The 23,744-nt window shown below is 46.5% G+C and overlaps 3 protein-coding genes across 7 annotated transcripts; 2 read left to right on the top strand and 1 right to left on the bottom strand.

Moving 5' to 3' along the window:
• Positions 1-25: 25 nt before the first annotated feature.
• Positions 26-3,802, bottom strand: METTL1 (methyltransferase 1, tRNA methylguanosine). Of its 3 annotated transcripts, none has more exons than XM_053895618.1 (6): positions 3,672-3,802; positions 2,306-2,469; positions 1,146-1,330; positions 942-1,055; positions 681-782; positions 26-517 (listed from the first exon to the last, which is right to left on the bottom strand). In XM_053895618.1, the coding sequence occupies exons 1-6, from the start codon at positions 3,770-3,772 to the stop codon at positions 362-364; spliced, it is 822 nt and encodes a 273-aa protein (XP_053751593.1). In that variant the 5' UTR covers positions 3,773-3,802; the 3' UTR covers positions 26-361. The 3 variants fall into 3 exon arrangements, with proteins under 3 accessions (XP_053751593.1, XP_019310487.1, XP_019310486.1); XM_019454942.2 differs by lacking the exon at positions 3,672-3,802 and adding an exon at positions 3,203-3,654; XM_019454941.2 differs by lacking the exon at positions 3,672-3,802 and adding an exon at positions 3,200-3,651.
• A 13-nt stretch (positions 3,803-3,815) lies between these two features.
• On the top strand, positions 3,816-11,331 carry EEF1AKMT3 (EEF1A lysine methyltransferase 3). Of its 2 annotated transcripts, none has more exons than XM_019454944.2 (3): positions 3,816-3,990; positions 4,230-4,341; positions 9,434-11,331. In XM_019454944.2, the coding sequence occupies exons 1-3, from the start codon at positions 3,934-3,936 to the stop codon at positions 9,823-9,825; spliced, it is 561 nt and encodes a 186-aa protein (XP_019310489.1). In that variant the 5' UTR covers positions 3,816-3,933; the 3' UTR covers positions 9,826-11,331. The 2 variants fall into 2 exon arrangements, with proteins under 2 accessions (XP_019310489.1, XP_019310488.1); XM_019454943.2 differs by having other exon boundaries at positions 3,816-4,110.
• Positions 11,332-11,503: 172 nt separating this feature from the next.
• TSFM (Ts translation elongation factor, mitochondrial) lies at positions 11,504-23,642 on the top strand. 2 transcript variants are annotated; one of them, XM_019454938.2, is made up of 6 exons: positions 11,514-11,661; positions 11,937-12,110; positions 12,715-12,843; positions 16,152-16,274; positions 20,643-20,730; positions 23,063-23,642. In XM_019454938.2, exons 1-6 carry the CDS (start codon positions 11,566-11,568, stop codon positions 23,467-23,469), a joined length of 1,017 nt encoding a protein of 338 aa, XP_019310483.1. In that variant the 5' UTR covers positions 11,514-11,565; the 3' UTR covers positions 23,470-23,642. The 2 variants fall into 2 exon arrangements, with proteins under 2 accessions (XP_019310484.1, XP_019310483.1); XM_019454939.2 differs by lacking the exon at positions 16,152-16,274 and having other exon boundaries at positions 11,504-11,661.
• Positions 23,643-23,744: the final 102 nt, after the last annotated feature.

Here is a 23,744-nt window from a genome sequence, read left to right as displayed (position 1 = left end):
AAGTAACACAAGTGGACAGGCGATCTGAGTCTAGCAAGCAGTTTAGATGGACAGTGGAGAATTCCATTCATCACTCCAGCTGAGAAGGAGAGATCCCAGAAGGAGAAGGAAGTGCTAAGGGAGAGCAAGACCCCACATCCTTCCAAACATCCCTTCTGGTTCAAGGTCTTTTGACCTTCCTAGTCAGTTTCTTTTGCTTTCTGCTGGTGGTAGAGGGGCAACAAGGTGAGGTCAGGGGTAGTTGTGAATCCCAGGTTTCTGCCCTGGGCAGTTTCCCAACTTCTTTGAAAGACTGTCGCCTCTTGGTCCTGGCAGTCTCAGCTCGGAAGGTCCAGGGGTCAAGCTAAGGCAAGGTAAGCAGTCAGTGGCCAAGAGAGGGGGGATTAGGAGTCACTGTCTGGAGGGTGGGATCCTGTATTCTTCGGAAGATGGCTGGGAAATTCTTGCCTCCATTGCGTAAGACTTTCTTTCCCTCTTCGGTTGAGGTGCCCAGGTGTCCCACAATGGGGTCTTCAGTCTGGGAAAAGGAAGAATCCAATAAATCCTTGCCCACCTTTCAGGTTGCCCCTGGCCCTGAGACTCCTATCTCATCCCCCTGGCACTGAGCTGGGTTCAAAGACTACAGAACCACTCTGGAAAAGGCCTGCATCTTTGCCATTTCCTTTAGGCCCCCTACTTACCAGTTCCTCCAGAGGCACACGCTCAAACAGGGGGTGCCTTTCAAAATGGGTACACATCCAGTCGTGTAGCTCCAGCACATCCGTTATGGTATACACCAGCCCCTGCACAGGCAAAATCACTCTAGACAGGGGGCTGCATGCAATTGAGCGGGGAGCTGATGGGAGAGGTGGTGTGAGTCCTACATGCACCCCCACTGAATCCTTAGTGGAAGGTCTCTGAATAGGCCACTCACCCCACCCTCCCTCCTACTCCCGACTCACCCCGACTCTAAGCACGTAGGCATATTCTGCCAGCAGTGTGGGACTGATGATTCGCCACTTGTGCTTCGTCCGCTTGAAATGTGGGTCAGGGAAGAGGAAGAACATCTTTGTCAGCTGTGAGACAGACATGCATCGACAGGGTTGAAAACCTGGCCTCCGTGCCTCACCTGCCTACCAACCTAACCCATGGGGGCCCCTCCCCACCTGGCCCTTGCGGAAGAAGTTAGGAAGATGTTTCATGGCATTGCTACGGAGACAGGCGATGTTCTGGAAGCCACCTCCAGGAGCTGCTCGTAGGGCCCGAATCCGGTCCTGTACATAGTCTGAGACTTTCACCCGGATCTCCAGACCCAGAATCAGTGTGTCTGGGAACAATGGTGATAGTTCCACTGGGCACAGAAATAAGAATGGAATCGTCAACCTCATACTGGTTTTCATACACTGGTTTCCATACACCTCATACATGTGCAGGGTTTTCACACACTGTCTCATTTAATCCTCGTAACACTCTGTGGTAAATTGTGAAGATGACAAAACTGAGGGTCAGAAATGCCCAAGATCTTAGAGCTAAGAAGAGGCAGAACTGGAACTTGAACCAAGGTTTTCTGCCACCAAGTACCATGCTTTTCCTCTCTCTGTCATGCTGTTACCTCTATGGGAAGAACTAAAAATAGGGGTGCCTGGGTGGCTCAGTCGGTTAAGCATCCAACTTTGGCTCAGGTCATGATCTCACGGTTCATGGGTTCGGGCCTGGCATCAGGCTCTGTGACACAGAGCCTGGAGCGTGTTTTGGATTCTGTGTCTTTCTCTCCCTCCTCTGCTCACACTCTCTGTCTCTCTCTCAAAATAAATAAATAAACGTTAAAAATAAAAATAGAGAAGTGGCCGGGCATGCACGACTGGGACGATACAGACAATACAAGAGTAACCTGAAAACATGGGAGTAGAGCAGAAAGAATGAGTTCTGGTGAATAAGGGGGGAGGGGAGGAAGAGTGGTGGAATCCCTGAGAAAGACAGTTCAGGATCACTGGCCACAGTGACTAATCTCTGACGCTTGTGCTGACCAGCTCACTGACCCGGCACCTTGCAGGTGAAGTGGCTCAAGTAGGGAGTGAGGCCGGGGTGGGGCCAGACAGGACAACAACCCAAGTTCTAAGAAGCATTTGAGACAACACCCTCCCTTCTCCAGGGCAAAGGCCACAGACCCCGAGTACAGGGAAGGTAGAGGCTCTCCACACTGATGTCACAGCACTGGTGTCTGGTCCGAAGGGGAAAGGCCAACTATGGCCCCCACCAAACCTGCTGAGGTAGCAGAACCCAGGCATTGCCTCTCCTTGCCCTAGAGAAAAGGCCAGAATGTTACCTAACAGGCCACCATAGCCACAGCCTATGTCTGCAAACTCTACTTGGGCCGGAGCTCTCTCTTCATTCTTATCCTTTGGGTCATCATGGCTCTTATTTTGAGTCAGTGGAGTGAAGAACTCTGGGTATAGCTCAGACCAGTCCATATCCTCTGGCTTCACAGGGCTATTGGAGAGAAGACAGGAGAGACATGAGAAGGTGGGTCATGCCATTGCAGAAATGGTACTACATGTGTGTGGGCGAATATGTAAGGGTGGGAGGTAAATGGAAAGAGCATTTCTCAAAAATTCTGTTAACAGTGGGCCCTGTGGTCTCTAGGAGACACAATGGAAACCACCCTTAACCCCCAGTGTGAATCATAGGCCCATCATGAGGCTCATGATTGCTGACCTGTCCATCCTCCACTTCTAGGAGTTGATGTGACTCCGGTCAGGCAGCTCTCCTTTCTGGGGCACAAGTTCCCCTTCCCCCGGAGACTGACTGACTAAGGCACTGGGACCTTACTCTTTTTTATGTGCTTTGTGGTAAGAGGACAGAGTAAGGGGTGGGCGGGATTCATGTATATGTTTGTCTTTTTATTAAATCCTATCAACGAAACCGAAAGATGGAAACGCTATTCTGCCTGCATCACTCCAGTCTCAGCAAGTTACTCTCTCTCCCCGGACTTGGGCCGCCACTGAGACTACCGCCAGAAGCCACGCCCCCTCCCAACCCTCCAACTCCGCCCCCGCCAAATCTCCGCGTCCCACCCCTAAAGCTGACGTCACTCTGCCTATTATCCCTTGTCTGAGACCCTGCTGACCGTCCCAGCACAGTAGTCTTTCCCGGCTGCTGCGAGCTGCTGCGAGCATTCCTCCCTCCTTTGCCTCCCGCTGCTCCCGTCCCCCTCACTCACTACCGCAGCGTGTGGTCTGCCATGGGGTTGGAGTGAGCACGTTGCCGATAGTAGCGCTTCTGGGGCTGCGGGGCCTCGGCTCCTGCCGCGTCCCCAGTCTCGGCTCCCGCCATGATCCCGGCTCCGGGTTACTCCACTGAACCCACGTGGAGACCAAGGCCCGAGTCGCACGATAATGACGCAGTCAGGCAGGTTGTGAGCAGACCCCGCCTTTTAAAGACCCAGAGTGAATTCGGTGGCCCTCGGCGCGGAGGGCCGGAGGGGGTCAGAGCCCGAGGTCGCCTTTGAGGCACCGGTCTCCTGCTGGGCTGGCAAGGCTTGACTTGGCACCTTGCCTCTTTGCTTAGCCCGCTTCTGCGTGGTCTGGGTTACCATCCTAGTTGCAGGCACCTATGCACCCCGCAAGTGAGAGGGGTCCCAGGACCCCGCTTCCTACACAATTGATCCTCGCTCCACCGCCCCCACCCCGTACCCGGGTCTCGGACCAGTCCGCCAGGGCCTGCCCCCCCGTGGTTCGACGTGGGCCCCGTCGGGTGTCTGCTGGGGACCGGAGCGGGAGGGGCAGCTCCTCATCCCACCTCCAGGAAGTCAAAGTGCAGGAGGGAGGGCGGACTCGGGGAGGCGGGGCTCGGTGCCACCGAGGAGCCGAGTGGACCCGCAGCCCCCCACCCCTACCCCGCCTCAGATCCGGGATCCCAGAGCTGGACGCGGTGTCCGCGCGCTCTCTCGGCCAGATGGCGGACCCCCGCGCAGATCCTGAATCAGAGTCCGAATCCGTGTTCCCGAGGGAGGTGGGGCTCTTTGCCGACTCTTACTCGGAGAAGAGCAGCTTCTCTTTCTGTGGGCACGTGCTGAGCATCACACAGAACTTCGGCTCCCGCCTTGGAGTGGCCGCGCGAGTGTGGGACGCGGTGAGGAGTGGGCGGCTCTGGACGAGGGTCCCAGGGAGGTCCAGATCCCCGACTCCCCCTCTCCCATATGGAGCCGTCCCCGCAACAGTTTTTTTCTCTCTCCCCTTTTTCCCCCGTAGGCTCTGAGCCTGTGCAACTATTTCGAAAGTCAAAATGTGGATTTCCGAGGCAAGAAAGTGATCGAACTGGGCGCGGGGACGGGCATCGTGGGGATCTTGGCTGCGCTGCAGGGTGCGTGAACTTCGTGGCAGGAGGGAGTGGCGGGGACTGGGTGGTGGAGGAATAGTCACTCCCTGGATTCTTGGGAGAAGGGAGTGGTTTGCAACCAGATCAGTCTCTTTTTAACACAGTGTGTGTGTGTGTGTGTATGTGTGTGTGTGTGTGCGCGCGCGCGCCAGAGAAAGCACCCAGGGTAGTTGATTTGGGGGCCGGAAATAAAAATCGGGCAGGCTTTAGAGGAAGGAGTTGTTTCCACCTTTTTGCTCTTTGTGCTTTCGTGGACAATGCTGTCACTTAAAACCGCCTTTGCGGTTTTTGTCAAAATGCATATGTGGGGGGGGGGGGACTCTGTAGGGGGAGCAATCTGCATGTATTAAACCTCAGGAGTGCTTTATAATTTTATCATGAATATATTTTAGATTTGTAAGGCTTTGACTGCTTGAGAGAAATAAGCTTGAGTTTCTGAGGGTTAGGGTGTGTTTTGTGGGAAGTGGGGTAGGAATTAGGCACCACAGACTTGGGAAAGGAAAAGGGAAGGGAAGTTTTGCTTCACTTTTGTCAAGAACCCGAAACTACAAAGGAAACATTTCCTTAATTTATAATCTAACGGACAGGCAAAACCTCACACCCAACACACTCATTTAAAACACTTATGATGTCAATGCAAATTTCTTCGTTCATGGGAATACAACTAGGTCACTTTCAGGGAGGTCTTCCCAGAGGCAGGCATTCATTCTTCTCTTCACTCAATCAGTATGTACTTGGAGTCTTCTATGTTCCAAGAATCATGCCAGGTATTGGGATACAACAGTGAGTAAGACAGATTTCCTGTTCCTGAAGAGCTTATGGTCTAGTGGGGAAGGTAGAGGAAGATGTTCCAGTACTGGAATTATGGTGATGTATGCACAGAGCCAGTGGGCATGCTCTGGCTATGTCTCCCTTGACTCCCTGGGAATTCATCAAGGGAAAGCTCTGTCCAATGAGAAGGTGAACAGTGTGAACACAGCAGGCTCAGAAAGAACCAAGGGAGTGTTAAGAGCAATTTTCCACAACGGATGAGCAGACGAGAGGTGTGCAGTTATGCTAAAATGGGAGAAAAGTGTGGAATATGGATGGGAACACCTGTTTCTATATGCTCGAAGACTGGCTTCACCTCCTTTGCCCCTGATTCAGCTGCCAAGTAAGAAATCCGGGTGTCATCTTGTCCCTTGCCCTCTCCCACTCACATCCCTGCAATCAGTCAATCCTGGGGGTCATATGTCCTTAATATTTCCCCTACTGTCTGCTCCTCTTCCTCCCATCTCTAGTTCAGGCCACTTCCCTGGGTTTTCACAAGTGTCTTCCAGCTTTCCCCTGGGAAGTTTAGCATGCCTAAATTAGATCTTGTGATCCTCCTGAACCCAGGCTTCCCCATCCCAGTTAATCAAACCATCATCTCCCCAGTGGGAAACCTAGACATCACCTTTGACATACATGCCCCTTTTTCTCACCCCCATATCCATTACTCAACTCCTACTGATTTTATGTCCTAAAAGCCTCTTGAACTTCATGTTTTTCCATCGACACTGATGGTTCCTCAGTCCATGCCTCCACCGTCACTTGCTTGGATTACTACATTTAGTCAAACTTGTCTTTCTGCTTTGAATCCTTGCCCCCACCTAGACCTCTGCCCACTCTACCCAGCAGTCAGAGTGATCTCTTCAAGAATGCAGTTGTACTTACCTTTCACCTCCATCTTTCAATGACTTCTTGTTCTTTCAAGATCAAACCAACACCTGTAGCATGGCCTCCAAGGTCCTGCCTCCCTCTCTGGACTCTTTTTGTGCCCTCCCTCCCTTCTTGTACTCCTCGTGCTACATCTTGGCCTTCTGTCTGTGCCTCAAGTCCATCCTGATGTTCCCATCCTTGGAGCCTTCACACAGACTACGCTCTGTCTGCAGTGCTTGGATCACCTGGTTAATTCATACTCATCCTTCAATGCTCAGCTCAAACATCCCTTCCAAGGGAAGGCCTCTTTGATATCCCCACCTCCAGGCTAAGGTGGGCCCTCGTAGCGTATACACAACTGTGCTGACTGGTTTCATTTTAAATTTATTGTTATTAACCTCAGGTGAGTCCTTACCTGCCACCCAGCTAGTCTATTACACTTCCCTTGCTTACCTTTTCGCCTTCAAACCTGCCAATGCCTCCTCCCCCGTCTTCACCCTCAGCTGATGACTTTCTTGCCCATCTCTTCTGATTGCTTCTATTTTCTCATAGAAAATGTCCACATGTTCTTATCACAACGTCTCCTCACCTGTCTATATCTTTTTTAAGGGTTGCCTTCTCCCCTGTTACCATGGATGAACACATTCTGCCCCTAGTTAAGGTCAAGCCCTCCACTTCTCACAAGACCCCGAAACTTCTCATCTGCTCAAAGACATTGTTCCAGCAAACCTCCTCCCCACTCCCAGTCCCCCTGCATTATCAGTTTTTCCTTGTCTCTGGAACATTCTATGTGTGTGTGTCTATGCATGCATACACATCTATATCTATATCTATCTATCTATCTATCTATCTATCTATATGGTATATTTTCTCCTATCTCAGAAGGAAACTGTTGGTTGTCCATATTCCTTCAGTTACCACCTCATTTCTTTGTTCTGCTTACAACAAAACTCCTCAAAAGAGTTACTTGTCATTGTCTGTAGTACCTGTCTTACTATTCTTCCCTCCATCTGTTCCACACTTCCACCCCCAGTTGCAGGAGTCAAGGTTGTGAGTTTCATTTCCAACTTTATTTCCAACCAGAGTCGGCCATGAAACCACCTTACTTGACTTTGCAGCATATGACTGCCCTTCCTCCTTGAGATGCTTCCTTTTGTTTCTAGAGTACCACACCTCTGCCTTCTGCTTACCTTACTGGCACTCTTTTCCAATCTCCTTTGGTTTCTTTTTATCTTGACAAATGGAAGTTTGAGTGTCCCAGGGCTCAGGAGCAGTCCTTTGACCCCTTCTGTTTTCAGTCTACACTCACTCCTGAGCAATCCCATCACCTCATGGGTTTAAATAACCTTTCTGTGCTGATGACTCTATAATTCCCTCCTTTCCATCTCCAGACTTGTTTATAGAACCTCCTGCCTACTGATATCTTCATGTGGTTGTCTGGGGGGGCATCTCATGCTTAGTGTGTTCAGAAAGGAACCCATGATCTTCATGTCTGGTCCTGCTCCTCCTACAGCCTTCCTTCTCTGAGTACATAGCAATTCGGTCTTCTAGCCAGTCAGGTCAAACATCTTGGACCCGTCCTCAACTTCTGTCTCTCTCTCTGTAGTATTTCGTATCCAATCTGTCAGCAAATCCTGTTGACTGTACCTTCAAAATCATTCAGGATCTGACCACTTCTTAGATGTTGCTATTGCCCTGGTTTAAACCACCATCACTTCTCACCTGGGTCACTGTAGCTGCCTCCTAACTGGTCTCTGGTTCTGGCCTTACCCCTCTGTGGTCCTTTCTCATCATAGCAGCTAGAGTGATCCTTTTAAAATATATTTATTTTTAATGCTTATTTCTTTTTTGAGAGAGAGATACCATAAGCAGGGGAGGGGCAGAGAGAGAGAGAGAGAGAGGGAGACACAATCTGAAACAGGTTCAATCTGTGCTGACAGTTCAGAGCCTGATGCGGGGCTCGAACTCATGGACCGCGAGATCATGACCTGAGCTGATTTCGGATGCTTAACCAACTGAGCCACCCGGGCACCCCCAGAGTGATCCTTTTAAAGCTGAAGTCAGTTTATGCCATTCTTCCACTTAAAATTCTCCAATAGCTTCCTGTCTCAGTAAATGCCAAATTTCTCACAGCCTCCTTACAAGGCCCTGGTGAGGATCTGACCCATGCTTTCCTCCTCACCTACTCTGCTCCAGCCACCGGCCTTCCTGTGGACACACTTCTGGTGCAAGGTCTTTGCACTTGCCAGTCCCTCATTTAGCCTGAGAGGTCCACATGGTTTGCTCCATCATTTCCTTCAGGTCTTTGCCCAAACATAATCTGTGTAGTGAGGCTTTTCCTAACCACTCAATTTAAAATCACACTCCCTGCCCCCTCCCATAAGCAGTTCTCCCCTTTCTCTGCTTAACGCTTCACCATAGCGCCTATTACCATTTGATGAACAGTGTCATTCCTTTTACTTGTTTCGTTCATTGTCCACTTTTTGCCACTAGACCATAATTCCCATGAGCGGAGGGATTCTTGGCTGATTGGTTCACTGCTGTATTCTCAGCACCTGGCATATAGGCACCTAACAAATATTAACGAAGAAAGGAATCCTTAGTACTTCCTGTTCTGTAACAGTCATCATGATCATGGCTAGTTTTGCAGTACCTAGTGTAAAATAAAACTCAAAACCTCTGAAATAAAACCCAAGGAAGGCTGAGGTTTTATCTTGCGCACCACTATACTGCCAGAACTTAGTGGGTGCTCGATACCTGTTATTTCTTGCATGAATGAAGCTTTCTGAAGTGCTAATCTGATTATCTTCACTCTCTGCCTCTACCTATAAAACCCACCACCCTCAGGATCAAGCCTGAGTCTCTTCAGCATGTCGTCATTATTCTCTTGTCTTGACACTTTTCTCCTCCCTTCCACATGCCCTAAGATTCAGCCTTCCTTGAATATGCATGCCTCTCACCACCAGGCCTTTGTACTTTCTGTTCTCTGCTTGGAAGGCTCCACCTGACTAACTAACTCCTACTTGTTCTTTAAGGCTTGCTGAGATCATGTCTTCTGGGAAGTTTTCCCGACCCATGAAGTTTGGTTTCGGTCAGTAGAGGCTGGGTGCGCAGCCCATGTCCAGCTTGGTCCTGCCCAGGCTTCTGCTGACAGCTGATTGTTGTGTGTTGGGCAGAGAGGTTGAAGATTAGCTCAGAGGGAACGCTGATGTTATAGAATGTAATGAGAGCGGCAGTGGGTGAGATGGAGGTGAGGGTAACTAAAAGCCAAAATGTTCACTTTGGGCTGTCAAGACACTGTCCTCTAGGCCCTGAGGTCTCTGGATCTTCTGGGCAGGAGCCAAGACCCCTCGATTGGTCCCTCTGACTTGCATTTCTCCTCCTTCCTCTCTCTCAGGGGGGGATGTTACCATCACTGACCTGCCCCTGGCCCTAGAGCAGATCCGGGGCAACGTCCAGGCCAATGTGCCGGCTGGAGGCCGGGCCCAGGTCCGCGCCTTGTCCTGGGGGATTGACCAGCATGTCTTCCCCGGAGACTATGACCTGGTGCTGGGGGCCGATATCGTGTACCTGGAGCCCACCTTCCCGCTGCTGCTGGGCACCCTTCAGCACCTATGCGGGCCCCATGGCACCATCTATCTGGCCTCCAAGATGAGAGAGGAGCACGGGACAGAGAGCTTCTTTCAGCATCTCCTCCCCCAGCATTTCCAACTGGAGCTGGCCCAGCGGGATGAGGATGAAAATGTCAACATCTATAGGGCCAGGCACAGGGAACCAAGACCTGCTTGACATCACCCTTCTGTTCCTCTGAACCCCTTGTCCTAAGAAAGAAACTGCCATATCTCCAAAGCCATAAACACAAGGAAGAAAAGTATGGGTTTCCCTCACCTCTCTCTTTCCTCCTTTTTTGGCCCCCCCGCCCCCCAGATGCTCTTAGGCAAGCGCAGGAGGGTGCCTGCTTGCTAGGAGTCTCAGAGCCCTAACAGCACTGGGTTAGAGCACAAAGGAAGTCCCCAGCTCTTGTTCTCAGAGGAGGAAGATAGGAGGGTGTCCAGGATTTCTAGGGGCAGGGGAGGCAAATGGGAGGTGAGAGCAGTGGCTGCAGAGAGACTGTCACTGAACCTTTCTGCTCCTGCTCCAGGCGGATGGATTCCAGATTCTAATGGAATTTCTTTTAAAGGGAAAGAAGATCATTTCTGCATCCAAAGAACTCTGGCTTTTGCTGGGGTGGGGGTGGGCGCTAGGAAGGAAGAAGCCTCAGACCAGCCACTTCTTGCTTCTAGAGTCTGGTGGGACCATGGCCCTAACTGGGTCAAGTCCTCCCTGCCCTGAAGCCAGGGATAGGCAGCAAAGTTGTCCTTTGGACTCTAGCTTCTTTCATCTATTTTCGAGCTAGAGCCCTGACCACTAAGTACTAGGTTCTTCTCATCTTTGATTTTTCTTTAGGTTTCCAAGTGCTGTCGGTCCTTCCTTCCCAGCATGTTTTGTCTTCACCTCTATTCTCTCCCTGCTGCGGTGTCTCTGCTTGGGGCTCTCTTTACATACTCCTTGGGCCACATAACACCTCCTCCGGCCTCCTGGCCTTCATTCTCTCCCCTTCAAGCCATTTATCAAACTCTTGTGATCTTCCAAAATCAGCTGTGACTGGCTTCTGCTGCCTACAGCAAGAATAAGCGCCTTGGCTTGGTGCTCAGTCTATCCTGTGTGACCCCAAACCACCCTTCCATTGCATTTTCAACTGGTTTCCTACATGTACTGCAACCCCTGGGCAAATTACAGATGTCTACTCTGTTCCCTAAATCCACACCCAAACTTCCTGCTTTCTTCATTCTTTTTGATGATTCCCTGCCTGGAAGGGCTATTTCTACCTGTCAAAATCTTTATTACTCTTAGCCTCTTTCCTGAAAAAAGATTTTACTGAGCCTCTTGTTTGGATGTGATTTCTTTCTCTCTAGAGACCCTGTCACTGTTCCTCTTATGGGTATGTCTTGGGTGGTCATTGGTACCGGTTCCCTATTTTCTCGCCATTAGATTACCTTGGAGGGTAGGGCTGGGGTTTACTCCTCTCTAATTCCGTGAAGCCTAGCACACCTCGCGGCATACGGTAGATGTTCAACAACTATTTTGCTCATTCAACAAGCATTCACAGGGTTTGTTGAAGGGACTCCACCCCTACCTCCTCCCTAGGCCACCTTGGCCAAATTTCTGAACCCACCCGCCTACCTTGCAGTTTGTCGTGTCTTAAATATATAATGACTGTGAAAGATGAATGTAAATAAAGAAGCATAAAGTGTTGCCGCATGTCTTGGGTTGTTATTTTGCGACGACTTTGTCTCACGGTTTGCGTTATTTTCACCGAGAGCGGGGAGGGGGGGCGCGGTAATTTCCTTGCGAAATGCAGTTGCGGAAAGTGAAGCCGAGTTGACGAGCGTGCCCACCCCCGGTCAGCAGGTGGCGCTGCCCTCGCTTGTCGCGCTGAAGTGGAGAAGTTTGGCCCCGCCGCCACGCCGTAGGCCTGTGGCCTCACCGATGAGCCAGCCGCCGGAAGTGTGCTCGGGGGCCAGAGAGATGTCGCTGCTGCGGTCGTTGCGCCTCTGCCTGGTCGCGCGGGCCGGGACCTGCCCGGTGAGGGGTCTTGGCCTCGGCACCGTCCCACTCTCCTTGCACATCTCCCGTGCGCTTGGAACGCACCCTTCCCTTCCTCTGTCCCCCCGTTCGACTCCGTCCCATCCTTCCTCCGACCTCAGTGTTTCTTCGCGGTCCAGTCCCCGGTTGGCTGCCTTTCCCCACCCCCCGGAGCCCCAGTCTCTCCTAAGGTGGCGTCCCAGCTGACGTGCTTTCGGCCTCCCAGTGCTGCTGGCTGCTTCCTGCTTCTCATACCTTTCTTCTCACTCCTGCAGGCGGGGCCCCTTCAGCTTCAGTCGTCTCAGCCCAGGCACACATTTCACACTGGGCCCAGGTTGGCTTCCTCGGCCTCCAGCAAGGAGCTTCTCCTGAAGCTGCGACGAAAAACAGGCTACTCCTTTGTGAACTGCAAGAAAGCTCTGGAGGCTTGTAGCGGGGATCTCAAACAGGTGTGGGGGAGGGGGACGAGGGGAGCGGGGCGGGGTAGTAGGGCCTGACCTCAGTGTCTCAGAGAGGTGCTGCCAGGGAGCAGTAAATCAGACCTGCTGCCCAGTGGCCCGAAACGGCACAGCTCTAGATAGGATTCTGGCTTAAAATGACAACCTCACCCTTTTACTGTGTTTTGGCCCTAGAAGCAATGAGCTCAGGATCCCACGGTTAACAAACCGTATTCCAAGCACGACTGCTGTGCTGTTTCCTGCTGCTTGGAGCCGACAGGGCTTGTGTGGGCTTTGGGAGTCAGACCCACCAGGACTTAAACCGTGATCTTGGACACCTTACTTAGTCTTTCAGAGTTGCATTGTTCTTGTCTGTATAATAAAAATGCTATTGTCTGCTCCATAGGGTTGTTGTGAAGATTAAATTTATCCAGAGCACCAGGCGCTGGTGCTGGTATTTGGCAGTTGGTAGGCTGCCAGTAAATGATAGACTACTTTAGTTTCCGTTATAGGATTAAAGAGAAGCAGAAAGAATCAGGGAACCTGAACATACTGTAGAGCCCCTTTCAGTTCTAAATTCTGTGACTCCGTCATCTGCCCTGTTTTCAATTTATAGGCAGAGAGCTGGCTCCACAAGCAGGCCCAGAAGGAAGGCTGGAGCAGAGCTGCCAAACTCCACGGCAGAAAAACTAAAGAAGGTCTGATTGGGCTACTTCAGGAAGGAAACACAACTGTATTAGTAGAGGTGAGTTGTCCGAATTCCAGAGACCAGGAGCACTTACCTCTTGGGTGTGAAGCTTTGTGGTAGATACTTTGCATTCTTTTTTTATTATTTTATTTTGTTTTGTTTTTCTAATTTACATCCAAGTTAGTTAGCATATAGTGCAACAGGGATTTCAGGAGTAGATTCCTTAATGCCCCTTGCCCACATAGCCCATCCGCCCTCCCATGACCCCTCTAGTAACCCTCTGTTGTTCTCCATATTTAAGAGTCTCTTATGTTTTGTCCCCCTCCCTGTTTTTATATTATTTTTGCTTCCCTTCCCTTGTGTTCATCTGTTCTGTGTCTTAAAGTCCTCGTATGAGTGAAGTCATATGATATTTGTCTTCCTCTGAGTGGCTAATTTCGCTTAGCATAATACCCTCTAGTTCCATCCACGTAGTTGCAAATGGCAAGATTTTGTTCTTTTTGATTGCCAAGTAATACTTCCTTGTATATATATACCACATCTTCTTTATCCATTCATCCATCGATGGACATTTGGGCTCTTTCCATAATTTGGTTATTGTCGATAGTGCTGCTATAAACTTGGGGGTGCATGTGTCCCTTTGAAACAGCATACCTGTATCCCTTGGATAAATAGTAGTGCAATTGCTGGGTCGTAGGGTAGTTCTAGTTTTAGTTTTTTGAGGAACCTCCATGCTGTTTTCCAGAGTGGCTGCACTAGCTTGCATTCCCACCAGCAATGCAAAGGAGATCCTCTTTCTCCGCATCCTCACCAACATGTGTTGTTGCCTGAATTTTTAATGTTAGCTATTCTGACAGGTGTGAAATGGTATCTCAGTGTGGTTTTGATTTGTATTTCCCTGATGATGAGTGATGATGTTGAGCATTTTTTCGTGTGTCGGTTGGCCATCTGGATGTCTTCTTTGGAGAAGTGCCTATTCATGTCTTTTGCCCATTTCTTCACTGGATTATTTGTTTTTTAGGTGTTGAGTTTGATAAGTTCTTTATAGATTTTGGATACTAACCCTTTATCTGATATGTTGTTTGCAAATATCTTCTTCCATTCTGTCGGTTGCCTTTTAGTTTTGCTGATTGTTTCCTTTGCTGTGCAGAAGCTTTTTATTTCGATAATGTCTCAGAAGTTCATTTTTGCTTTTGTTTCCCTTGCCTCTGGAGATGTGTTGAGTAAAAAGATGCTGCGGCCAAGATCAAAGAGATTTTTGCCTGCTTTCTCCTTGAGGATTTTGATGGCTTCCTGTTTTACATTTAGGTCTTTCATCCATTTTGAGTTTATTTTTGTGTATGGTGTAAGAAAGTGGTCTAGGTTCATTTTTCTGCATGTCGCTGTCCAGTTTTCCCAGCACCATTTGCTGAAGAGACTTTCTTTATTTCATTGGGTATTCCTTCCTGCTTTGTCAAAGATTAGCTTGCCATATGTTTGTGGGTCCATTTCTGGGTTCTCTATTCTGTTCCATTGATCTGAGTGTCTGATTTTGTGCCGGTACCATACTGTATTGATGATTACAGCTTTGTAATGCAGCTTGAAGTCCAGATACTTTGCATTCTTAAAGAAGAGATCTAAAAGGTTGCTGGAATTAAACTGTTGTGGGGCACCTGGGTGGCTTAGTCGGTTAAGCATCTGACTCGATTTCAGCTCAGGTCATGATCTCAATGATCTTGTGGGTTCGAGCCCCAAGTCGGGCTCCACACTGACGGAGCAGAGCCTGCTTGAGATTTTCTCTCTCTCCCTCTTTCACTGCCCCTCCCCCACATGCATGTGTGGCTCTCTCTGTCTTTCGCTCTCTCTCTCTCAAATAAGTAACCTTAAAAGGAAAATAAACTGGTGAGACCACAGTTATTGTGAACTCACATAAGTGTAGAAATGCACAGGTGTGTTGACAATTAAAGGCCCAGCAGTCAAGAATATTATAGATATCCCCCAGTTTTCAAAAGCTTGTGTTACACACCCTGCTTTTACAAAAGACCTATATTTGTACCTGTTTTTGTTTTTTGTTAACCAAAGAAAATCTAAAGAGTACTTTCACTTTTATGAAAAAGGGCAAAAAGTGAGAATAGCATTCAGTGTTGGATTTGCACTGAGCCATTAAAGAGGTAGGGGATACTGTAGCAGTGAGAGTTGCCCCGCCAAACTTCTTCCCCCATGAACTATACTCAGCTTCCAGCCACCACAGCTTTGATCTTTGTGAGCATCTGTGCTTTATGTGCATTTATTTTGTGCATCCATTTCCATATAAATGAATGGTAATTGATTTTTCCGCTTTGTGCCATTTTAGCTTACGAAAGGTTTTATAGGAACACTACTTTTGGATAGTGGGGCAAACTTGTGCTTCTGAATGTGAGTCTCCTGTAGCCTTACACCTTTTCATGGATTGTTTCCTGGAACAGATTTTAAAGCCAGGAATTTATATTAATTAGTTGATGGATAGCAAGTAGCTGTTTTTTTTGTTTGTTTGTTTTTAATGTTCATTTATTTTTGAGAGAGAGAGCATGTGGAGGAGGGGAAGAGAGAGAGGGAGACAGAGGATCAGAAGCAGGCTCTGTACTGACAACAGAAAGCCCGATGTGGGGCTCATACTCACGTGCTATGAGATCATGACCTGAACCAAAGTTGGACACTTAACTGACTGAGCCAACCAGGCGGCCCAAGTAGCTGTTTTAGAGGAGGTTTAGGGGCCTTAATTGGCGAAGAATCAGATGGGGATTAGTATAGAGTGAGAAAAGGAGATAAGCACGCTGACAGCCAAAGTGGTTTGGTGTTGGAGGAGGCTGGAGAATGAGGTGATGAAGGCCTACAGCCATAGGCAAGTAGTGAACTCGTAATGAATCCTTTGGGGACACCATGGAACCATCTTTTGAATGTGTGGGTCATTGCTAATTCACTGGCAGAGCAGGAACCGCTTCATTCAGTTTCTGACTTCAAGCTAGGAGAGGAACTGCAGCTTTAAAATTCTGGGGTCATTAAATGTCCATCGACTGATGAATGGATAAAGAAGATTGTGTGTGTGTGTGTGTGTGTGTGTGTGTGTGTGTGTGTGTACATACATACACACAATGTAATATTACTTGACAATGAAAAAGAATGAAATCTTGCCATTTGCAAGATGCAAATGGAACTGGATGGAACTGGAGGGTATTATGCTGGGTGAAATAAGTCAGAGAAAAAAAATTAAATTCTGGGGTCATTTATTTCTGTCTTCTTGAGCCTGCAGCTTGTTCTACAGTACCTTGGTTTACTCTGCAATCTTAAGGCACTTTGGGAAACCATCAGTGAACAGCTTACACAGCCATATAACTTTGTTCCCACAGGTAAACTGTGAGACAGATTTTGTTTCCAGAAATATAAAATTTCAGCAGTTGGTCCAGCAAGTAGCCCTGGGCACCCTGTTGCATTGTCAGAACCTAAAGGATCAGCTCTCCACATACAGTAAAGTGAGTTGTGGGGACTGTCAACATGCTGGGTTTGCACACACACCCCTTTCTTCGGGTCTTTGCTGTTCTCTTTTTTCAGACGTTCTCATGGGTCCTTTCCTTGCTTCCTGTCCCTGCTTAAATGTTCTCTCTTTGGAGAGGAGTATCGTTCCTCCTGTTGCTCTAGTCCCTTATTTTGCTTCATTTGAGATTTTTTGTTATATACTTACATATTATGTTTTTATTTATTTATATATTGCCTTTCCCAACAGAATGTGAGAACTTGTCTTTTCACTACTGTGTGTCTGGTGAAAGAGGAGTGGGCCCAGCATTTGGTTCGGGCTCATTAAATCTGTGTTGAATGAATGAATGCCAGTGGGGCAGAGTCTGTCAAGTCAGGGGAAGCTTTGTATTCCGAAATCTAGAATGGCCTAGAGAGGATTTCTAAATACAGGTATTGGAGGAGGCACAATTTAGGAGAATAGGCATATTCTTGTCCAAAGAGGATCAGGATGGAATTATATCAGTCTACCTTTGGTTCATCCTTACTATTAAGGCAAAAACAAACCCAACTACTCAAAATAGTTTTTTTATGTTTAGTACCACCTTTTTCCTCCTATCTATCCTTCTCTTGAGAGCTCATAGTAACTGTTAATTGTTACTGGCATTAAATAGTCATTATATGGAAAACCATGTGGTGATTATTGAGTATTGAGTAGATGAGCCACTTGAGCTACAAGTTCTAATTTTTTTTAAAGTGTATTTATTTTTGAGAGGAAGAGAGAGTGTGCACAGGGAAGGGGCAGGGAGAGAGGGACAGAGAGAACCTGAAGCTCACGAACCATGAGATCATGACCTGAGCCGAAACCAAGAGTTGGATGCTTAACTGACTGAGCAACCCAGGTGCCCCCCCCCCTTTTTAATGTTTATTTTTGAGAGTGAGAGCATGAACAGGGGAAGGTGCAGAGAGAGAGGGGAACAGAGGATCTGAAGTGGGCTCTGAGCTGACAGCAGAGAACCTGATGCAGGGCTCAAACTCATGAACCATGAGATCATGACCAGAGCCAAAGTGGGATGCTCAACTGATTGAGCTACCCAGACAACCCATTTTTAACTTTAATTTTGAAAAACATTCGGACTTACAGAAAAGTTGCCAGTGTTTTACAATAAGCTACTTGTATTTTTATGTAGATTCACCATTTATTAACATTTTGACTCATTTGCATTATCACTTTTTTTTTTTAAAGCTTATTTATTTGAGTGAGAGAGAGTGCACGCACAAGGGAGGAGCAGAGAGAGAGGAGAGAGAGAATCTCAAGCAGGCTCCACGCTGTCAGAGCAGAATCACAAATCATGAGATCATGACCTGAGCCAAAATCAAGAGTCAGACACTCAACCAACTGAGCCACCCAGGCGCCCTGCTTTATTACTCTTTATATACATCTTATTATTATTATGACTATTTTATTTGATTTTATTTTTAAGATTTTATTTTTAAATAATCTCTACAGCGAATGTGGGGCTCGAACTCACAACCCCAAGATCAAGAGTTGTATGCTCAGCTGACTGAGCCAGCCAGGAGTCCCATCAATATTTCAAAACTTTTTGCAAGTATGTTGCAGACATCAAGACCCTTTTCCCCTTGAACACATTGTCTCCTGAAAATGACATTCGTCTATGTAACCACAGTTTAGTAATCACATTTAGGAATTGAAACATCGATACAATATTTTTATTTATATAACATATGATAACATTCATATTTTGCCAGCTAGCAATTTTTTTTCTGATCCAGGACAGTGCAGTACAGTTGGAATTAAGTGTATTGCAATTACTTGTATGTCTGTTTAGTCTCCTTTCTTTGTTCCTCAGCCTTTCTTTGTCTTTCATTACATTGACCTTTTTTTTCTTAAAAGATTTTATTTTTAAATAATCTCCACATCCACGGCGGGTCTTGAACTTACAACCCCAAGATCAAGAGTTAACATGCTCTTCTGACTGAGCCAGCCAGGTGCCCCCATTGACATTTTTGAAGGGTTTAGGACAGTACTGCAGAATAATCTTCAGTTTGGGTTTGTCTGATGTTTCTTCATAGAGTATAGATTTTTAGCATGAATATTAAATGCTTATTTATTTTTGAGAGAGAGAGAGACACAGAACGTGAGTGGGAAAGGGGCAGAGAGAGAGAGAGACATAGAATCCGAAGCAGGCTTCAGGCTCTGAGCTGTCAGCACAGAGCCCGATGCAGGGCTTGAACTCACAAACTCTGAGATCACAAACTGAGCCCAAGTCGGACACTTAACTGACTGAGCCACCCAGGTGCCCCTTGGCATGAATATTTAATAAGTTATCCTGAATTTTTCTCAGAATATCATATCAGGAAGCATGTAATGACTGTTGGTCCCATTATTGATGTTAATTTTGATCTCTTCTTGGTTAGGGTGTAAAGTTATTCTGTTCCTCTTTGTAATTAACAAGTAATCTGTGTGGGAGATTCTTTGAGACTATGTAAATGTCCAGTTCCCCAAAAAACTTACCTGAAAGTATTAGCATCCACTGACTCTTGTCAGGGTCAGTTATTTAATTTATTAAAAAAAATTGTTTTTAATGTTTTTATTTTATCTTTTTTTGAGAGAGAGTGTGAATGGGGGAGGGGCAGAGAGAGAGGGAGACACAGAATCTGAAGCAGGCTCCAGGCTCCAAGCTGTCAGCACAGAGCCCGACGTGGGGCTCAAACCCACGAACCGTGAGATCATGACCTGAGCAGAAGTCGGACATTTAACTGACTGAGCCGCCCATGCGCCCCATGTCAGGGTCGTTTATTACTATGATAGTTGCATAATGGTTATATTTTTAACTCTTACAGCTTCTTTTACATGTATTAGTTTTATCAGTTGGCATTCTACCGTAAGAAAGACTTCTCCCTATGTTTAGTGATTTACTTAGTACTAGCATCAATGCATGTATTATTTTATACAATATGTCGTAATTCATTATATGATCCATTATTTAGTTTGATGCTCAAATTATCCCTGGATTTGGCCAGTGCAAGCTGGCTGTACTGACCGTTTGAATATGTGCTCATTATTTTCTGAATATTTCCTTACTTTGTGGCATAACAAGATACTTTGGGCCTATGTCATACTTTCCTTGCCCCACCCGTGGAATTGGCCACTTCTCCAAGGAGTCCTGATCCTTTTTAATGGGGGAGTAGTTTTTAGAAACCAAGATCTGGTCATTACATATGCTTATTTCGACTGAGATGTCATTGCTGCTATGCTCTTTCAGCAGACAGATCCAGGAAGAGAGAGAGAGAGAGAGAGTATGTGTGGGTCTGTGTGTGTCCGTGTGTATCCTAATCCTCCATCACAGGGTTCTTCCTTTCCTTCCCCCATTCTATATTTGTATCTTTCTTCTCTCACAGTTAGTACACTTGGCTCTTAGCAACTTCAGTATGTTTACTTGTTTACCCATTGGTATAATACACACTAAATTGCTTTAGAGTTTCTATACCTGACCGCTGCAAATAACAAACCTATTAAGGAGTTCAAGATTTCTTTGATCTTCTTTTTTTTGTCTTTACACTTATGTGGTCAAAGGACTATTCTGAAAGTTACTTGGATTAGTTTTTTTTCCCCTTTATGTGAAGTTACGTTACTCATTTGAAATATAGTTAGTCTTATGTTTCTGTTTAGTCAGTTTCGGTTTTACCTAAGAATTCTCTTTAATCTAATTTTGTTTGCAAATATGTAAAACATTCACAAGATTCTGAAAGTTAAAACTGTAATGCACACACACAGATCTCTCGCTACTTCTCTCCTTTGTACCATATTCTTGTCCACTCCTGTAGATAACCAGTTTCATCGGTTTTTGGTTTTCCTTTACCTTTTTTTGCAAAACTCAGCATATTTCTATAAATACTACTTTCTTACACAAATGGTGGTATACTATACTTGTGCTCTTTTTAATTGCTTTTTTCACTTAATACTGTATCCTGGAAATAATCCATAGCAGCCTTTGCAGATCTTTCTTTCCTTTTTCCTTTCTCCCAGCAGCATGGTTTTCCACTATGTGGCCGTGCCATGGTTTATTCAACCAGTCTTTGAGCTTTAATGTTTTATGATTGTTTGAAAATACTGTTCTTGGTATCTAGGAAATTACAATTTAAAAAGTTAGGCCAGAGGATGGGATTGGGATGGAATTGGGGCTGGTGCGGTGATAGAATAAAATATTTATAAAAATGGAACTGTTACATCTTTGGCTTATTGAAAACATTCATTTGTACGTAGTTGTCTTAAATCATTTTTTGAGAAATACGCTATTTTTGCCTAGACTCTTGATCATTTAAATAGGACAGAACTGATTCATTCATTTTCTTTATGCGCTAAGGGCTTCTTGAATTCCTCCGAGCTCTCTGAACTTCCCGCTGGGCCTGAGACCGAAGGCTCTCTCAAGGATCAGCTAGCCTTAGCAATTGGTAAGTATTTGTAAGCATTGTGGGAGCTGGAAGTTGAGAACTGGATCTCATGGTATCTTTGGTATTCTCCACACCCAGATCAAGAATCACAAACTCATGTGCCTACATGGGTCAGATGCTATGAATGTGGGAAGTGGGTCGTGTTGTGTGTTAGATACTAGTGAGCTGTAGGCTCCCTGAAAAGCTCACGCTCTGCTGAACGAGACCATTACCAAGCCCCAGCCGTTTGTTACCTCGGGGTCCCAGTGTGGTCAGAATTTTTAAATTCCTTTAAAAGAATTTAGCTTTGTATGCAAAAATTTTAGTTTTTTGGCTATTTGCTGCTAATCACAATCATTTTCGGCACTGCAGGCCTCACTTTACTGACCAAACTAATAAGCATGTCTTCAGGCAGGGATGGCCTTTGGCACCTTGCAGTTGACTACTTCTCTCTCTACACTGTGGGAGAAACAGTACATCAGAAGTCATCTCACCTTCTTTATGGAGGGATCCAGGAATATTTTGGGGTGTCGTGTGTAGGAATTTCATCTCTTTTTTAGAACAATCTGATCCTGAATTTGTGAAGGTACGTTCTCTCAGAACCCACTGGCTGCAGGAACCACATCTGGGTCATTGTGCCAGAACGGGTGGGGATTTTGCTTTCTTTCTACATGTCCTTGATGGAAGCAGGGAAGTAGGGATGGGGTTGAGCTTGCTGGGAATTTACTACTCATCCGACGTTTCCAGTCAAGACATCAATTCTTTTTATCAGGTTATCTTGAAGTATGTATAATTCAGTGAGTCATAGATGAGAAACCAGGCAGACAGCTGTGAATGAGACTTATTAAGAAATTCTGGAAGAACTGGGTGTTTTAGCCATGTCAATTTCTGAGAATTAACTATTGTTTGGATGCTTTGAGTAGTTTTTTTTTTTTTTTTTTTTTTTTTTTTTAATGTTTATTTTTGAGAGAGAGCATGAGCAGGGCTGGGACAGAGAGAGAGGGAGACACAGAATCTGAAGCAGGCTCCAGGCTCTGAGCTGTCAGCACAGATGTGGGGCTTGAACTCACAACCATGAGATCATGACCTGAGCTGAAGTTGGACACTTAACCAACTGAGCCACCCAGGCGCTCTGAGATGCTTTGAGTAGTTTTAAGATTTATTTTGATTTCTGGATACTCCCCCGTTGAAGACTCTTAGATAGAACTATGGCTAATGGAGGGATATATACCCAGATCCCTTTTGGGGTCTTCTGCTCCTTCCTGCCTTTTAGTTTATTTGAATTTCTGTTAGAGACAGGGAAAACTGGAATCATGTTTATTTGTTTTTTTTTGTTAATAAGTTTTTTAAAAGTTTTTTTTTTTTTTTATTTTGAGAGAGACGGGTGGGGGAGGGGCAGAAAGAGAGAGAGAGAGAGAGGGAGAAAGAGAATCCCAAGCAGGCTCCATGCTGCCAGCGCAGAGCCTGACGTGGGGCTCAAACTCACGAACTGTGAAACCATGACCTGAGCTGAAACCAGGAGTTGGATGCTTAACCAACTGAACAATCCGGATGCCCCATTTTTGGTTCTTAAAAACAACTCTGAAAATGTTGCCTTTTTGTTTCTGATGGGAGGAAGTTGAAACTATCTGATGACTTGGGGTTTTGGATTTTCTGGGGCTTTTAGAGTTGTGGACTTTTTCCTGATACAGTGGACGATGATGAAGAGTTGTCTGTGTCAGTTAACGGTGATTTTCGGAAGGGATGGTAACTTGGGGAGGAAGAAAACTCTTACTTGCTTTGGACTGAGATGTGGGTTTTACTTCCAGCTCTGCTGTGTGACCTTGGGCGGGTAGCTTGAGGTCTCTAAGCCTAAGTTTAAGGTAGTAACAATAGCCCGCATTTGAGTGTCACTGCGTGCTAGATACTGTAGTTATGTGCTTTTACATGTGTTTCTTTGTGTATTTCTCCTAAGAACCTTCCTTTCCGGTTATCTTAAGCAGTGTCCTCTCCATCTTACAGAGGAGGAAACCAAGGCTTGATAAATTAGTAAATGGGGTTATGTCCTTAAGTGGTTGCCTAAGGTCATATAGCCGGTAAGAGGCAGAACTGTGTGACACCCTAGCCTGTGTTTTTAAATCCCAGGGTGGCACATAGTTGGTGCTCCATAAAGGTGTTCTCTATTTCTCCCACCCCCACCCACCTACACACCTTTTCCTCTTTCAACTGCAGATGGTATCTTTCCATCTTAAAGCATTTCCACAGTATGCGTGCAGAGGACTGTCTTCCAGACTTGACCATCTCTATCCATATTTTGGTACTACCACAGTCATTATCTCCTGGAAGTGTGTTATCTGCTTTTGCTTTCTTATAGGGAAACTGGGAGAAAACATGACCCTTAAACGAGCTGCATGGGTGAAGGTGCCAGCTGGGTTCTATGTTGGCTCTTATGTCCACGGAGCAATGCACAGCCCCTCGCCCCACAACCTGGTGCTGGGGAAGTACGGGGCCCTGGTCATCTGCGAGACATCTGAGCGGAGAGCAAACCTCGAAGACCTTGGCCGCCGCCTCGGGCAGCATGTGGTGGGCATGGCCCCTCTCTCTGTCGGTTCTTTGGATGATGAGCCTGGGGGAGAGGCGGAAACCAAGATGTTGTCTCAGCCATACTTGCTGGATCCCTCCATCACATTGGGACAGTACGTGCAGCCTCAAGGGGTGTCTGTAGTAGACTTTGTGCGGTTTGAATGTGGAGAAGGTGAAGAGGCAGCAGAAGCTGAATAGGTTCCAGAGACTTGGCCCGGGAGGAAATGCTTATTCTTAGCTCCGGACATCGTTATGAAGAGAAGTTATTTCCTGAGCGTCTTCAAACCCAGAATTTGTTTTTCATTTGCATTTATAATGAAGCGATAAACTCAAAGGGTAAAGTTATTAAATAAAATTATATAATAATGAGAGTAGAATCTTTTCCTTGTTTGCATAATGCTGACTTTAGCTTTTCTGTCCTTACTTGTGGGAAGTTGTAGAAAACAACAGGTGGGCTTTATTGAGGTGACCGA

This window comes from Panthera pardus, unplaced genomic scaffold (genome assembly GCF_024362965.1).
Source record: "Panthera pardus isolate Hobbes unplaced genomic scaffold, ASM2436296v1 HiC_scaffold_6, whole genome shotgun sequence".
Classification (NCBI taxonomy): Eukaryota; Metazoa; Chordata; class Mammalia; order Carnivora; family Felidae; genus Panthera; species Panthera pardus.
This window is presented reverse-complemented; position numbering and strand designations above follow the sequence as displayed.